Genomic DNA, 17,222 nt, shown 5'->3' on the forward strand with positions numbered 1-17,222 from the left:
CCTGGTGTGAAGATCGTCGGCTTTGCTAACGATGTAACCAGTGTTGTCCTACACTCACGGCAAAAAATTCTGCTCTTTGATTTTACTCCATCTAAACGATTTTATAGTCTCCACTGAGTAAGTTCAACTAATAAAAGGATATTTGAATTTTCTAAATGTCATGGCAAACTGTCAAAAAAATGCACTCCAGAGCCACAGGAGCGCGCGCGCTGAAAATACACTCCAGTGCATTTTCAGTGCACGCGCTCCTGTGGCTCTGGAGTGCATTTTTTTTACAGTTTACCATGACATTTAGAAAATTCAAATATCCTCCTATTAGTTGAACTTACTTAGTTGAGACTAAAATCGTTTAGATGGAGTAAAATCAAAGAGCAGAATTTTTTGCCTTGAGTGTAGGACAACACTGGATGTTTACGTTTTACGTTTTTGCAATCAATTTGTGATTAAGTCAAAATAAGAATTTATGACGTTTTTCTCTTTTTAAGTAAAATCATAAATTAAAGTTATTTGAAATTAATCAAATAGTGAAACATTACATTACGTAAATAATTTGCAAACCGGACGAAAAGAAATTTGAATTTTTATTTGTATGTCGATTACGAGGTTTGTGTCTTGACTAAATTATTATCCAAATAGAAATTGACCATGTACTGTTGTAGTGTTCTCATGTGCTCGTTTTATCGACTCACCGAAGGCGCGCACTCTTTGTCGCCATTTCAAATTTATTTGGCGCAAATTTAAAATAATTGACGACTTTTCAAAGGATAAGTTTCTTTATAAAATTCAGACAAGAACTCGATCATTTCGCTAAGTGAACGGCTGGTGATTACAAGTGTTTGCGAGTAGGCTACGAAGTTTTTCAGTATTTTTAGTTGAGTTTGGCTAGTTTGACTAATAGGTAAAGTGTGATTGGAGTGAATTATTCTGTGTCTATTTTAATCAAATTTCTAAAATTAACAGTTAACGTAGCAGACGTCATTAGGACGTGTTTTTTGAATTCCGCGAACACCGAGTTAGTTTAGTGAAACGTACAAAAGGTAAAACGAATTTAAATGTTTAATGTAAAGTTTTGTTAATAAAACGAATTCGCGTTGGACTTTCCAGCGCATTGCGCTTTTTGGTACGGGCTGGATTTCGTGTATTCGACCGGAGTCGGGTACGGGAATACGTGTGGCGTCTACAGGGCCCGCCATTTCGTCCAACGGACATCGAGAGCTCGAGTGTGCGTTAAGGCCCGCCTGTAAAGGTAGTTAAACGGAGGAGGAGTGAAGTCGCTCGTCTAAAAGCGAAAACTCGGCGGTCGCCAATCAACCGTCGAAGGTAAGATCCCCAAGCCAATTCCCGTGGATCAGTCCCGAGAGTGCGGTCCCCGTACGTCGTGATTAATCGTACGCTGGACCGAACCCGAACCGACGGTTAGTAGTCTTCCTTTTAGTCCTCGCTCGATGAACCGGAAAGGTACGCGAAGCCGGGTCGTTAGGGAAAGGAAGCTACTAGATTGAGGGAACGGTTATTCCGGACCACTCTCGATTGCGAAATCGGAAGCCTTCCGTCCAGCCGCCACTCCCTCCGCATCTTTAGTTTCGGCCATATCGCTCGAGCTCGACCTCCATCGCTGCGCGCCAATCTGCAGCATCTGCGGCAAAGCCAATCGGCCGCCATCGCCACAACCTGGTCGGAGGACATCGTCGCCATCTTCCCGGCGGAGTATTCGCATCAGTGCATCGTGAAGCAAAATCCTGCGCAGGTATGTGAGCTTGTATTTTCATGGCCATGATTAGCTCTCTTTTTCCATTCCGTACCGATACGTCCAACCCGAATAGTAGAATAAATGCCGTTAAGTAATTTGAAGAAGTTAGCTTGAGTTTTAGTTGTATTGCGTTTCACGGGGCTGGGAAAATTCACTCCCATTGCGATTGCCGTGGCTACAGTTTAAAGTTGTCTTCGAAAGTTGCTTACCGTTCTTTTTCAGTGGGTTGAGCGAGTTCAGGTAGGTGGGAAGTAGGGAAAGAATATTAAGCGTAAGTAATTTTGGAGCCAGCGACCGACCTTCGGTAGCCATGTCGAATATGCGTGCAAGAAGGCTTCGACTGCTGTGGCGGCATTATCGAGGATGATGTCCAACAGCTCCAAGGTGTGCGCCAGTAGACGTAGGCTACTGACAGGCGTTGCCGCATCTATCCTTAGGTACGGCGGCCCGTTCTGGGCAAAAGCACTGGGGGTAACCAGTTACCTGCAGAAACTGGAGAGCACCTACCGCTTGCTGTGTCTCAGAGTGGCCTACCGCACGGTATCGCACGACGCATCCTGCGTGATAGCGAGTATGATGCCAATCGGTCTGGTCATCCAGGAAGACGAGGAGTGTTTTGAGCTACGTGGCACCAGAGGAGCCCGCGAGCGTACCAGGGTGACTTCGGTTGCCAGCTGGCAGCGCGGGTAGGATAACTCCTCGAAAGGTAGGTGGACCCTACCTGATTCCTAACATATCAAGCTGGGTGGGGAGACCTCATGGGGAAGTTCACTTCCATCTGACACAATTCCTGTCAGGCCATGGCTGTTTCCGACAGTACCACCACAGGTTTGGGCACGCGGAGTTCCCCGTCTTCCCTGACTGCCCAGGTGTTGACGAAACTGCAGAGCACATACACGTTTACGGCCGGAACCTTATCCAGAGGATGTGTCAAGCGGTGGAGGAGTGGAACGCAGTCTCGACTGCAACCACTCAGATTGCCTGCAGCTTGCAGAGAATCTGGCGCGCCGAGCAGCAATCGACAAGCAGTACTAACTTGTGATTGGTTAGTTAGAGCGAAAAGTGCCGAACGCGGAGAAGTGTTTGAATAGTCTGCCCATGCAGAGGTAATGGCGCAGCGGGTGGCAACCGAGATCGTCACATCGAAGCAAGTGTGAATGAATAGGTGTATGCATGGACTGCACACGCCGTGCTGGGAGTAGCGCAGGAATGTTGGTTCCTATGACTACCGATACCCCGCGGCGTGGCAGAGGAGTGTGGGTGAGCATTAGGGTGGCTCAAATTAGTATGGGAAAAACTTTTTTCAATTTTTTTGATGGGCCGCCTTCTTATTCGGTTCTATTTGATGCCCTGATGCTCTGGACAAAATTTCAGCCAAATCGGTCAACGTTTGGGCGGTGCTAAACTCGTTGGAAGTTTCTATGCAAAAATGTATGCAGAAACATCCAAAAACAGTAATTTGCAGTTGGACGGCACAACTTACGATGAAGAACTATGATACTTATTCAGATCTTGAAGAATTTAATACAGAATGTTATGCAGAAAACCGCGAGAAGATTAGAGTTTGCCCGGCTAAGTTATTAGCATTTCTCTGAAGTGGGGTTTGAGCAAATTTCGTTTCTTTTACCTTTGAAAAGAAATAAATTCATCCCTACAACACTCCAGTAAAATGCTAATATCTTTGCCTAATAAACTCTAATCTTCTCGCGGTTTTCAGCATAACATTCTGTATTTAATTCTACAAGAACTGAATGAGTATCATGGTTCTTGAGCGTAAATTGTGCCGTCCAATTGCAAATCACAGTTTTTGGATGTTTCTGCATACATTTTTCCATATAAACTTCCAACAAGTTTAGCACCGCTCAAACGTTGACCGATTTGGCTGAAATTTTGTCCAGATCATCAGGGCATCAAATAGAACCGAATAAGAGGGCGGCCCATCAAAAAATTTGAAAAAGTGTTTTTTGAGCCACTCTAGTGAGCATCCAAGCCAGTCTCACATAGTATGAAAGGAATGAGCACACAAATCAGTCTCCCATGGTATGTTTGAGTTGAGCTAGTCTCATATGGTATGAGCGAGGTGAGCACCCAAGACAGACTCACATGGCATGTCAGAAGTGGGAACCTAAGTAAAATGTCCCACAAGGGATGCCAGAGCGAGAGTTAGGTCGAATGACTAGAGTAGTATGTGTTAGCGCGAACTGAATGAAAGAGGTAGGCATCCAAGTCAGACTCACATGGCATGATAAAGGTGGGCATACAAGTCAGACCCACATGGCATGAGAAGGGTGGGCTGGGCACACAAGTCAGACCCACATGGCATGATAGAGGTGAGCACACAAGTCAGACTCACAGGAGCGTTAGCGCGAGTGCAAGCATGGAGTGCATGAGCGTGTATCAAGTGTTTGGGTGAGCATACAAGTCAGACTCACAGGATACGACAGAGCATGTAGGGTGTGTTAGAGGGTGCGATAGAGCGAGCACACAGGTATGACTCACATGGGACGGGTGCCTGTGTGAGCGAGAATGAGCGAGTACGTTAAGTACTGCCATCCTCCAGAAGTAGTACTGGGAGGTAGTTCCTGGGGGAAACGATGGCGGAGCCCAAGGGAGTTTAGTCGGTATTACCGGTACGGTCGAGTCCGACACTCCAGCACACTTCCGTGTGGTAGTTTGACAACTACAATCCACGTGTGCTGGGTTAGTTTTTAAATGAATTCTCCTCTGAAAAAAAAATCTCCTGTCTCGTCGGAGGGCCGTCGTGGCAGCACATCTGTGTAAAGCTCTTGCAAATAATCAAATCGACTGGTATGAAAATTCAAAATAATCCAAAAGTTTAACAAAAAATAAACATCGTTCATATTTTCAATCTTTCATGTGAAAAGTTCATCTAGTAGCCTTAGCAAAAATTTCCCGCTGAGTTTCTTCACTCATTTTCTGCAATTCCGTCACATCAGGCTTTGTTTTTGGAACACCCACAAACGCATCACTTTCAAGATGTTTAAAATTTTTAGTGAAATTGTCAAAGCAGTACCGATTAGAAAATTAGACGTAGTCGTAAAAATTGCAGAGTTGCGCCCTTTTTCTTCCAAAAGTAAAAACCACGGTCTGACCGACTTTAGCAAAAAGAAGGCTTGCAAGGAGAAAGTATGCAAAGAACGACCGGCCCAAACGTCCCCAGAAAAGCCCGAATCATGCGGGGATAAACCCGAAGGCGTCACAACATGGCGCCCCTGCCCGGATCCAGCCAAGCAAAAAAAGTTCTCCTGCGAGGACAATCAACCACATGGAATTGCACGGAGAACGAAACTTCAGGTTGCGGCCAAATCCCCCTGCACGACCCCAGCGCCTTCGCTGCAGGCCCCCGACTGTTTCATAGCGAAAACCCAGCTTTGCCCGAGGGCCTCGATGCCCGGCTGCGGGAAGGCCAGGATCCCGCCCCGTTGCGAACCGAAAAAGGCGGTCCGTGGTTGCGTCAGAGCGGCACCGCCCGTTGCGTCTTTTTCCGAGTGCTACGAATTCCCATTTCTGCCGCCGCTCCGCTCGGAGTGCACCTGCTTGACGGCAAAGAAAATTTGTATTTATTGAAGGACGAGATGAATATTTAAAAACAATATTGTTAAGCTGAGCTCAGATAGAAACAATTGTCATAAAAACGTAGAAGGCAAAATAAATATGTATTTATATTACATTTTACCCGGGCACGTTTGTTCTGCGGCACCAACGGAGGATCCGCAAATCATTCTCGATTAATCATCCTCCTTCGCTTTGCGACTATTTGTTTATGATAGACAGAATCAGCGTGTTAAGTATTGGTACAGGCATTATCAGGGTAATAAGCAGAATAAATATGTACATCGGACCGCATCGTGCTTTCGTGCTGTGCGGTTCTTTCTCTCGTTGCGGAAGGAAGTTTTTAATACTACCCGAAGCTATTTTAATTTCAACGGTGCTTCTTAGCGCTATTTGTACCCACTGATCCCGTTACGATCTTTGCAAGGACCCGTGCCTTCGTTTTACGTTGGACCCGTTTGCGGAAGTAAAATTCCGACAAGCGGTGGTAATCCTGCAGGGACACCGTTCTGGGAAAAAACCTCTTAGAAGGTCACGTCTCCACGCTCAGCAATGAGTATTAACAAAAACAAGAGGAAGGGGGAGTCTCTGAATTCTCCACTTCCTTCAAAGAAACAAGGTTGCAAGACCGTCCTGCCAAAGCGCGGAAAAAATAGAAGGAAGCTGGAGAATTCAGATATTCCTTCTAACTCTAATATCGGAAATAATTCTTCTCCAATCGAACTGAGCAATCAGTTCGATTTGATTAACGATGAAATTGAGCAAATCGAATATACCTCTAGCCCAGGTGATTCGATTCATGCGAAAAACCAAAGGATTCCGCCAATTGTGGTATCTGTTGCCGAGTTTTCTGGCTTCCGGAATGAGATTTTGAGTAACCTTCAGGGGGTCAAGGGTTCATTTCAGATTGCAAGGAAAGGTGACTGCCGCGTTTTGCCGGCATCCTTTGACGATCGCAAACGTCTTCTTCAGTATTTAACTGAGAAGCGCCATAAATTCTTCACATACGACGACAAAACTGAGCGATTGTTCAAAGTCGTCTTAAAAGGTCTCTCCAGTGATGATAAATCACTGGATGAGATTAAAATTGAAATTTCTCAATTACTTGGATTTTCACCAGTCCAAGTAATTAAGATGAAGAAGAAATCCCACTCTGGTACTTCCCAGAGGGGCATTTCTCAAGAATTTTATTTAGTTCATTTTAACAAAAGTGAACTAAATAATATGAAAAGTTTGGAAAAGGCCTGTATTATGTCCCATGTCCGTGTTGCATGGGAACATTTCCACAGGCCTGGGGGAAATTTCCAAAACCCCACCCAGTGCCGTAAGTGCCAAAAGTGGGGTCATGGAACCAAACATTGTCACATGGATGCTAAATGCATGATTTGTGGTGGAACCTCTCACGCCAAGGACGCATGTCCTGTGAGAGAAGATTCCAATAAATTTAAATGTGCAAATTGTGGGGGCAATCATAAATCCAATTTCTGGGAATGCCCTTCACGCAAAAAAGTTTTGAATTCCCGTGCAAAATTGATGACGGGAAATTCCAATCGGATCCCACATTACACGGGTAGAAATTTTTCAAACGCTCAAATTTCGAAACCAGTTACCGGTCGAAATTTTTCGAATGTACCTACGTATGCAAACATCGCTGCTGGTAGACAAAATTTCTCTTCTCAAAATGAGGTTTATACCCATGTCCCAACGGAAAATAATGGTCATGTTGCCGATTCAGGTAGCATGACTGCATCCGATTTTGATTTTTTAACTGAACAATTGCATCACATGATTGATGCAATGTTCAAAGCAAATACCATACCAGAAGCTGTTCAGGTTGGTATAAAGTACAAAAAATTGTTATTGGACTCCGTTTCAATGGATCTAAATAATTGTGTGAAAGTTCTAAATTGGAATGCCCGCTCTCTAAAGGGAAAGGAAGATGAATTATTCAACTTCCTAACAGTTCATAATGTGCATATTGCCATTATAACTGAAACCTATTTAAAACCAGGACTCTCCATTAAACGAGATCCAAATTATTTTATCTACAGAAATGATCGTCTTGACAGCGCCTGTGGTGGTGTCGCCATTGTCATCAATAGATAACATAAATTATTTTCTTCGTTTGAAACCAAAGTTTTTGAAACCTTGGGAGTTTCTGTTGAAACAAATTTTGGTCAATTTTCCTTCATTGCAGCCTATTTGCCTTTTCAATGCAATGGGCAGCAAAAAAATTTGTTGAAAGCTGATCTTCAAATTCTGACTCGCAACAAATCAAAATTCTTCGTAATTGGTGACTTCAATGCCAAACACCGTTCATGGAATAATGCTCAAAGCAATTCCAACGGCAACATTTTATTTGAAGATTGTTCTGCGGGATATTATACTATTCAATATCCCAATGGCCCAACTTGTTTTTCATCCACTCGAAATCCTTCGACAATTGATTTGGTTTTAACTGATTCAAGTCAGCTGTGTGGCCAATTGGTAACTCATGCTGACTTTGACTCAATCACCTTCCTGTGACATTTGAAATCTCACAAGAAGCCATTTATAATCCAATCAGCTCTACTTTCAATTATCATAGGGCTGATTGGGATTTATATAAAACGTATATCGATAGGAATTTTGATGTTGATATTCCTCTCGATACCAAAAGTGATATTGATAATGCTCTCGTATCTTTCACAAATTTAATTGTCGAAGCCAGAGGCATTGCAATTCCTAAATGTGAAATTAAATTCAACTCCATTATTATTGACGACGATCTTCAGCTACTGATCCGTCTTAAAAATGTGAGGCGAAGGCAATACCAAAGAACTCGCGATCCCGCGTTGAAAGTTATTTGGCGAGATTTGCAAATGAAATTAAAAAACGTTTCGCTATTCTGAGAAATACCAACTTTGAGAATAATGTCTCGAAGTTGGATCCCAGTTCGAAACCCTTTTGGAAATTAACGAAAATTCTTAAAAAACCTCAAAAGCCAATTCCAGCGCTTAAAGAGGGAAATAAAATTTTATTAACAAATGGCGAAAAGGCTCAAAAACTTGCTCAGCAGTTCGAGAGTGCCCATAATTTTAGTCTAGGTCTCACTAGAGGATCAGATTAAACGGAGCTTCGAAGACATTCTCAATCAAGACAATGTTTTTGACCCTTCGTTGGGAACTAATTTGGATGAAGTGAGATCTATTACTAGAAAATTTAAAAATATGAAACCCCGGGGCTGATGATGGTATTTTCTACATACTTATCAAAAAACTTCCTGAGAGCTCTTTATCCTTTTTGGTTAATTTATTTAACAAATGTTTTCAATTGGCATACTTCCCAGATAAATGGAAAAACGCCAAAGTTGTTCCTATTTTGAAGCCGGACAAAAATCCAGCTGAGGATTCTAGTTATCGCCCAATCAGTTTGCTTTCTTCAATAAGCAAACTGTTTGAAAAGTGCGATATGTGCCATCACAAATATTGCCCTCCGCTCGCTTTCAAATCGACTTCTATAAAAACATTCTTCATGCCTGCCGTATCCTAACGGAACTATCAATTCTATACTTTCGCCTCTAATTCTATAATGAACATGTACGTCCAAGTTTGGAAGATGATATTAGCATTTCCATATCATTGTTTGAAAAGATTATTTTAAATAGAATGATGGCTCATATTAATGACAATTCTATTTTTGCTGATGAGCAATTTGGTTTTCGCCATGGGCATTCAACCACTCATCAGTTATTAAGAGTTACGAACTTAATTCGGCTCAACAAATCTGAAGGATATTCGACTGGAGTTGCTCTTCTTGGCATGAAGGTTTGATTGTAAAATTGATGAATTTTAATTTTCCTCTGTACATTATTAAACTGATCCAAAATTATTTATCAGATCGCTCACTGCAGGTAAACTATCAGAATTCTAAATCTGATAGATTACCTGTAAGGGCTGGTGTCCCCCAAGGCAGCATACTGGGGCCCATTTTGTATAACATTTTTACTTCTGACTTACCTGATTTACCACCAGGGTGTCAAAAATCTTTGTTTGCAGATGACACGGGCCTTTCAGCCAAAGGGCGAAGCCTTCGTGTCATTGTAGTAGATTGCAAAAAGTTTGGATATTTTCTCCACTTACTTGCAAAATGGAAAATTTCTGAATGCTTCCAAAACTCAGCTTATAATTTTCCCACATAAGCCGAGAGCTTCTTATTTGAAACCTTCTAGCAGACATATTGTCACTATGAATGGGGTTCCAATTAATTGGTCTAGCGAAGCTAAATATTTAGGACTTCTGCTAGATCAAAAATTAACTTTTAAAAATCACATTGAAGGCCTTCAAGCCAAATGTAACAAATATATTAAGTGTCTACCCGCATATTTAAAAACCGTTCGTAGATTGGTGGATATTGTTCACATGAAATAAATGATATTGTTACAAGTCATGTTATTGTCAATTTATGCTGGAACTTGATGTTTATTGAGAACGCATACTATACCCTATTATAAATCACCAATAATACAGGCGGTAAACATACAGCATGGTGTTTCTCTACCATTTCTTGTTTTCCAAATTAGAACGAAATTGGGAAGTCAACCTCACTAGAACATGACAAAAGTATATCAGGTATGGTACTGCGTCAAACAGTATGGTATACAATTTTCAGCAAACAAAAATTCATCGTGCTGCCACACACACATCGCCGAATTATATCATCGAAAGATAAAATTCCTATAGGGTAAAAGTTCCGATAGTGTTCCTATAGTTGCGGTAGTATGGTATACTCAAAACTTACAAATCAATCGCAGCAACCCACACTGTCAAACAGTTAGTATATCTGTCAGTTGTCGAGCCGAGCCATAATATATTTGATAGCCTTTCTAAACTGGTAAATACCATAAAAATACCTTAACATTTTTTCGTCGTTGTTGCAGTAGTGTTCCTATAGTTGCGAGTCTAATTGAAAAACAATGGGATTCGTAACTATAGGAACGCAAATTAAGAAATATCGCAACAATTGGAACATTGTACCAGTAATTAGAGTTTTAATTTTAGGCTTGAAAAATAGTTCACAGCAAATAGTTTTGAAAATTCAACGACGTGTAAAATTGCAGCTAACCCTTTCAAACGAATGAACATTCAATATTCTATTAATTTTGATTGAATTTTACAAGCAAGGACAGTTTAAATTTATTTCGATTTAAGAGAACAGTGAGATCAATTGAATGTTACGTTTATTTGCATGTTCCAAATATGTGCATGAAAATACATTTAAAATCACAACATATTTTTATCTGTGTTTCTCTTCCAACACAAGCATTTCAATATAAAAATAGAAGCGGAGAGCTTTCGAATGCATATTAAAGGTAGGTGAAATACGATTCGATATTATTATGGGAGAATAAATAGTGTTGGAACGTGCTTAGTTCCTCCACTATTGGATCATTTACCCTATGCATTGAACTTTGGCAATAAATGTGAGTCGTATGCGTAATTTCACAGCCCGAACATGTTTATGCAGTAGCCATGACAGCAGTTCGAAAAATAAAATCGCGGCCTGTTTGCATCATTGAAATAAAGTTGTTTTTCGTTTAATTCTATCTCTAAGCTCTAGAAAAAAGTAAGTGTATATTGGTTAAGTGTTAAGTTAAGTGATTAAATCTTGACTGAATTCTCGATGAAATTCCAAAAAGGTCGAATTAATTATTTCCATGTAAAATCTACAGATCCAACACACGGACGAGGAGTTCATCAAATTGACCATGAAAGTGACCGTCTTTATTCTTTACCGCCGATTACAGGGTATGTTTTTTTATATGTATAATTAATAGTGAATCTTAACAACTGAATTGATTTCATACGCTCATTACAGCAACATTCTCGGGAACGTATACTGCAGTCGGCTCCGAAAGTCCCCAAAATTGGTTTCTGGCACTGATTGATGTTCAATAATATCTACCCATTTCATCCGATAAAAATACTCAAGAACTTGATGTAGATAATAAAAATTATGATGGTGCAATGATAGACTTGTGTGCTTATTCATTTAATTACTTCATTATCACTACAAAATATGAAAAACAACAAACATCAAAGAATATGGTACGGATTTTTTTTTCATGTATGGTCCTACTATATTATTTTTACATTCCTAATTGTTTTCATCTGAGAAAAGGGATTGTATAAGCACCATAATAGATGCTGTATGCCGAAAAATATGTACTGAAAAATGGCCATTTTTGTATTGTAATTATACTTAACCGCCCATTACTCGAATAGTACATTTGACGAACACAATATATCATGTTTGTTCCCGTGAGTAGAAAAACGAACACCGTCTCTTTTAGTTGCCGTACTGTGCAGAAATTCAGTGTTATCGGTATTTCAGTTCAAGGTCGTTGTTCTAACTAGGAAGCGCACGGTGGACTACGATCAATCAAACTTGTCTCTCCCCAAACTATGTTAGAGGACAATCGGTGATTTATCTGCTGAATTATAAAATACAATCTTTTCTTCAAATCTGCTGACTGTTCAAGTTTCTTATTATATTCATAATCTGCTTACTCATGAACTCAGTTGTTCTTTCCTCTGTCATTGTCGCGTCAAGATGACTTTCAGTGTGACGGAATGGACAGTTGGCTCACTTATATTTCGCCGCAACGAGGGGTATCGGCAACATTCCCCACCCCGTGAACTACTTCCGGTTCTGGAACACAGTCTCCCGGTTTCTTGCCAGGACCCGCCACATCAAGAACCGCTAGCCTTATAGCGTGCCTAGTGAAAACTCCTCTGGCAGTCTTCACTTTTGCTCGACGCACTTGTCCAGCTTTATCCGGGAAGGTGTCCAGGATCCGTCCTCGCTCCCATTTATTCCTGATTGTATCGTCCACGACTATGACCAAGTCACCTGGTTGCAGCGGTCTCGTTGCCTCAAACCATTCAGTTCACCGAGTCTATACCGAGAGATACTCCCGCGTCCACCTGCGCCAGAATTCATCCATAATACTCTGCGATAGCCTATAACTGTCTCGTTCTCATCGTTAAGAGGATTCACCGCTGACTGTTTGATACCCGTTGATCCGTACAGCAGAAAATGGTTGGTTGTATGTGACTCTTTTGTTCTCACCCTCTAATGGAATGTAAGTTAGTGGACGTGAATTAACGATTCCTTTTGCCTCCAACATAATTGTCTCCATAACTTCATCGCTGGGGTGACGTGGACTGTTTGATATGGCCTGCATAGCCACCTTGACGGAACGCACCATGCGTTCCCATGGACCTCCCATGTGGGGGGCGGCCGGAACGTTGAAGTGCCACTGGGTAAGTGCATTGGTAAACGTAGATGCGCAGGTCTCGTTAATTTTCCTTATATTCTGCTTTTCCTCAGATAACTGGCGATTAGCTCCCACAAAATTGGTGCCATTGTCGGAAAAAATCTCCATCGGCGCTCCTCGTCGAGCCACAAACCTGCGGAAAGCCATTACGCAGGAGGTCGATGTTAGGCTATGTACTAACTCCAGATGGATTGCGCGGATGGTGAGGCAGGTAAAGAGGCAAATCCACCGCTTCACACTGCTGCGCCCAACCTTGACCAGAAAGGGTCCCATGTAGTCAACGCCCACGAAGGAAAATGGTCTTATGAACGGTGTTAGGCGCTCTCTAGGTAACTCTCCCATACGCGGTGGTGCCGGATTGGCATTCTTAATTTTGCAATGCTGACATTCTCGGCTAACTTTTCGTATCAAAACTCGAAGCTTAGGTATGTAAAACTGTTGACGTAGTTCGTTGCAAACTGTTTCGCTATTTGCGTGTAGGAACCGACGATGAAAGGACTGTACAAGAAGATATGTTATACGGCTTTCTCTGGGAAGTATTACTGGATACTTTGCTGCAAAAGAGACGTATGGTGCTGCGCCAATCCTACTCTCCATTCGAATCACTCCTTGTTCATCTAGGACTGGCGACAAGAAATACAGCGAACTTCTTTTTGGAACACTGCAACCCTTTTTAAGCTCGTTGATCTCCTCCTCGTACTCTTTCCACTGTGCTTGCCGCCACAATGCTATTTCGGCCCTCACAAATTCATTCCGGTTTATTTCGGAACCGCGTTTGTTCTTCTCCCGGATGTGTTTCCAGATGTCCACTGCTCGGTGCACGTAGACCACCGTTCGAAGCATACGGTGCCAACTTGAAAAACGTTCCACGTCGATTACTTCCTCTATTACTCGATGTACTGCTACGAAATTAACTTCTTCGCTCGCGGCTTCGACTTCCCTACATTTATCTACCAATTCCTTCGGCCAATCCTCCTGTGGCTTTCTTAAAAACAATGGTCCTTGGAACCATCTACTATTCGGATCGAAAGACGGACCCGAATTCCACTTGGTGGCGTCGTCAGCTACGTTCAGTTTCGATGGTACATAGTGCCACTCCGTTACGCTAGTAAGCGACAGAATTTCGCCAACGCGAAACGAGACAAATTGGTGATACCGTCGGCTGTCGGACCGAAGCCACGCCAAAACTGTCGCTGAGTCGGTCCACAAGAACCGCTGCTTGATGTTGACAGTACATGCTGCACAGATGCTTTGCAGCAGACGAGATCCCATCATGGCTGCCTGGAGTTCCAAACGAGGGATTGAAAGAGTCCGAAGTGGTGCTACCTTTGTTTTTGCAGCAACGAGTGAACACCAGCCCTTCCCTTGGTGGGACATCCGCAAATAGACCACGCATGCACAGGCCGCTACGCTTGCATCCGTGAAGACATGGATTTCAATTTCATCTACTTTCTGTGGTTGAAAATCGCCGAAAAAACTGCGAGGAACTTGAACTTCGCCAATACACTCGTACAGTTGTATCCACCTATTCCACAGCTCTTGAATGTGTTCTGCAATGGGCTCGTCCCAGTTCGTCCCCGATCGCCAAATTTCCTGCATGAGGATCTTTCCATGCACAACGAAATGTGCGATGAATCCCAAGGGATCGTATAACTTCATTATGGTTCGGAGGACTTGTCTTTTGGTTGGAGCTCCGTAATATCCCTTGAAGTCAGCTTGAGGTTCTGCTTGATCAAATGTGAAGTGATCTGCTGAAGGAACCCATACAACTCCTAATACTCGTTCATGAACTACTTCTTTATCCACCGTTAACGACTTACTGGATGAAGGATTGGTCTCTCCAAGGCAGTCGAGTACCTCGGGAGAGTTGGACAGAATCTTTCCGAATTCAAACCCAGCGGCTGCATGGATATGCTGGACTTGCTTGACCAGTTGGACGGCATCCTCCACCGAATTGACGCTGTCAAGGAAGTCGTCCACATAGTGGTTTTTGACTATCGCCTGCACTGCCCTGGGGTATTGCTCCACAAAATCTAGAGCATTTTTGTTCTTCGCATATTGCGCTGTACATGGAGAGCTAGTCGCTCCGAACATGGCGACATTGATAACGTATACCTGTACTTTATCTTCCGGACTATTGCGCCACAGGAAGCACTGTGACATCTTATCAGCATCTCGAATTAAAATCCGTAAAAACATTTCACGAATGTCGGAGCATACTGCTATTTTGCCTTCCCTGAACCGTATCAGAACATCCACTAGCGGTACGAGTAGATCCGGACCTTTTAGAAGCATGTCGTTGAAGGAAACTCCGTTCACCTTCGCTGCAGCGTCCCACACCATTCGAATTTTGTTCGGTTTTTTGGGATTTGTCACAACTCCTATTGGTAGATACCATCTTTGATGACGGTTCGAGCTCTCCAACTCTTGTGGCGTGATTTTACGAACGTACTCTTTATGCTCGAAGCTTTCGATGAGTTCATTAACTTTCTTACGGAGTGCTGGATCTTTCCCCAACCTTTTCTCTAATCCTTTCAGTCTGTTTAACGCCATTTGGTGACTGTCCGGAAAGTACACGTTGTCTTTGCGCCATAGTAAACCTGTCTCCATACGATTCCCCTTGCGCACAGTAGTTGCTTCTAAAATGCCGCGTGCTCGCTTATCATCCTCAGATTCTATCTGTTTCGAAATCACAGCATCCTCAACCGCAAAGAATTTTCGCATGGAATTGTGTAACTCGGTGTTACTGATACTCTCGACGGCGTGGATATGAAGCTGCTCCATTGAATTTTCACTGGTAGAATTTTTCCCGTACACACACCATCCCAATCTTGTTTTGGCGGCTACTGGGTCGCTGTTGCCGCCTTCTCGTGTCTTCTGGCAAGTAAGCATCCTGACATGTTCAATACCAATGATCATGCCAGGTTTAGCGTTGGTGTAGCTAACCACGGGAAGTCCCTGGAGGTGTGGGAACGACTTCGCTAATTCTTCGTAATTTAGTGTTTGAGATGGAAGTCCTAGCTTTTGCACTGTTCGCACGTCATTCAGAATATACTTTTTCTGTTTCCCGGCACCCGTAATTTTCACACTAATCCGCCGTGAGTTCTTCTCCTGGCGACCCATCTTCCTAGTCCAACTTAGCCAAAGACTGTCCTGTTCACCTTCAATTCCTAGTTGGGCTGCAATTCCTTCTTCGAGTAACGTTGACGATGACCCGTCATCCAGGAATACAAAGGTGTTAATCCTCTTCCCGTTTCCGAATAAGGTAACCGGAAGGTAACGGAAGAGAGAATAGGATTTAGTTCCATGGTGATGTTGATGGACCGTTTCATTGAGTTTCGTGGACACCGCGCTTTCGCTTCGACTACTATGTAGAAGCGTGTGGTGTCTTATACGACAACCGTCTGCGCCACATTCCTTTTTCGATCGACAAGGCCATTTACGATGAGGAACCAAACACAATCGGCAAAGATTTTTCTGCCTCACTGCCTTCCATCGTGCACCTATATCCAATGCCTTGAAACCGCCACAGTTCAGGATTTGATGACTATCCTTATCACAATAAGAACACGCTCTCGATGAAGATTCCCCGATTCCATCATCCTTCTTCGTAACGCTTGATGACTCGTTCACGTGGGTGAATAGTTTCTCCTTAGGCTTCAGCTTCTCTCCTCTGTGCGGCTTCGGATGATTCTGCGCCGAATCTACGTCGATGCTAAGCTCCGATGCGAGGTTCACTAATCCTGACATGAAGCTATTGAACGTTGCCAGGTTGACGCTCGCGAACTGTTGTTCGAAGCTACCCCACTGCATTTTTAACGAAGTGGGCAACTTATCTATCAACTCTTGCAACAACATTGGGTTTGCTAAATGCGGTTGTTGATCAGCAAGAATAATATGATCCACGAGATTTTGTATCGACAGACCATAAGCGACAATCGTATTAAGGTTATCTGGTTTTGGTGGAGGAACGTTTCTAACCTTCTTCAAAAGGGTGTTTATCAATATCTCCGGTCTTCCGTACAACTTGTGCAACGTATCCATCACGAAAGGGACGGAAGCTGGAAAAAGAAGGCGGCTTCGAACTGCTTCAAGAGCTGAACCTCCTAAACTTCTTTGCAATCTAGCGAGATTTTCAGCATCGGTGTATCCACATACTTCCGTTGTGTTTTTAAAGGAACTATAGAATATCGGCCACTCCTGGGGATCGCCACTAAATCTTGGCAGCTCACGCGGCATTACTTGCCGTGCCGCCAATTGAGCGTTAGTGGGACCAGGCGAATGAATCGTAGGAATATTTCGTGTGCATCTTACTCCCGCAGCACTATAGGATTTCGGGCGGTCATTAATCGAAAATGTCATGTCTTCCGAATTATTTTAAAATATTTTCTCTCCATTGTCAATACTCTAATTAAGAGAAATTCTGAATTTGAAGTCTCTAGGTGCACTAGTTCCAAAGATATAAGGTGGCAAAGTCAGAAATGGGTAAAAAAGTTAGCAAATTTTCTGAAAAAATATTTTATTTTCAACTATTTATTGAAATATTTTTAAATGTTTTTTCTTCAATGTTAATACATCATT

General features: G+C 42.7%; 2 protein-coding genes and 1 long non-coding RNA gene across 3 annotated transcripts; 2 read left to right on the top strand and 1 right to left on the bottom strand.

The window, feature by feature from the left end:
* The first annotated feature begins 4,659 nt into the window (after positions 1 to 4,659).
* Positions 4,660 to 5,415, top strand: LOC134203561 (uncharacterized). The gene has a single exon (XM_062678411.1). It carries the CDS (start codon positions 4,748 to 4,750, stop codon positions 5,336 to 5,338), a length of 591 nt encoding a protein of 196 aa, XP_062534395.1. The 5' UTR covers positions 4,660 to 4,747; the 3' UTR covers positions 5,339 to 5,415.
* A 5,385-nt stretch (positions 5,416 to 10,800) lies between these two features.
* On the top strand, positions 10,801 to 11,334 carry LOC134203560 (uncharacterized). Its single transcript, XR_009977643.1, has 3 exons — positions 10,801 to 10,927; positions 11,034 to 11,109; positions 11,180 to 11,334. It is a non-coding gene; the product is annotated as an uncharacterized LOC134203560 (long non-coding RNA).
* A 1,013-nt stretch (positions 11,335 to 12,347) lies between these two features.
* On the bottom strand, positions 12,348 to 16,685 carry LOC134203562 (uncharacterized). The gene has a single exon (XM_062678412.1). It carries the CDS (start codon positions 16,683 to 16,685, stop codon positions 12,348 to 12,350), a length of 4,338 nt encoding a protein of 1,445 aa, XP_062534396.1.
* Between the last annotated feature and the right edge of the window lie 537 nt (positions 16,686 to 17,222).

This window comes from Armigeres subalbatus, unplaced genomic scaffold (assembly GCF_024139115.2).
Source record: "Armigeres subalbatus isolate Guangzhou_Male unplaced genomic scaffold, GZ_Asu_2 Contig1972, whole genome shotgun sequence".
NCBI lineage: Eukaryota > Metazoa > Arthropoda > Insecta > Diptera > Culicidae > Armigeres > Armigeres subalbatus.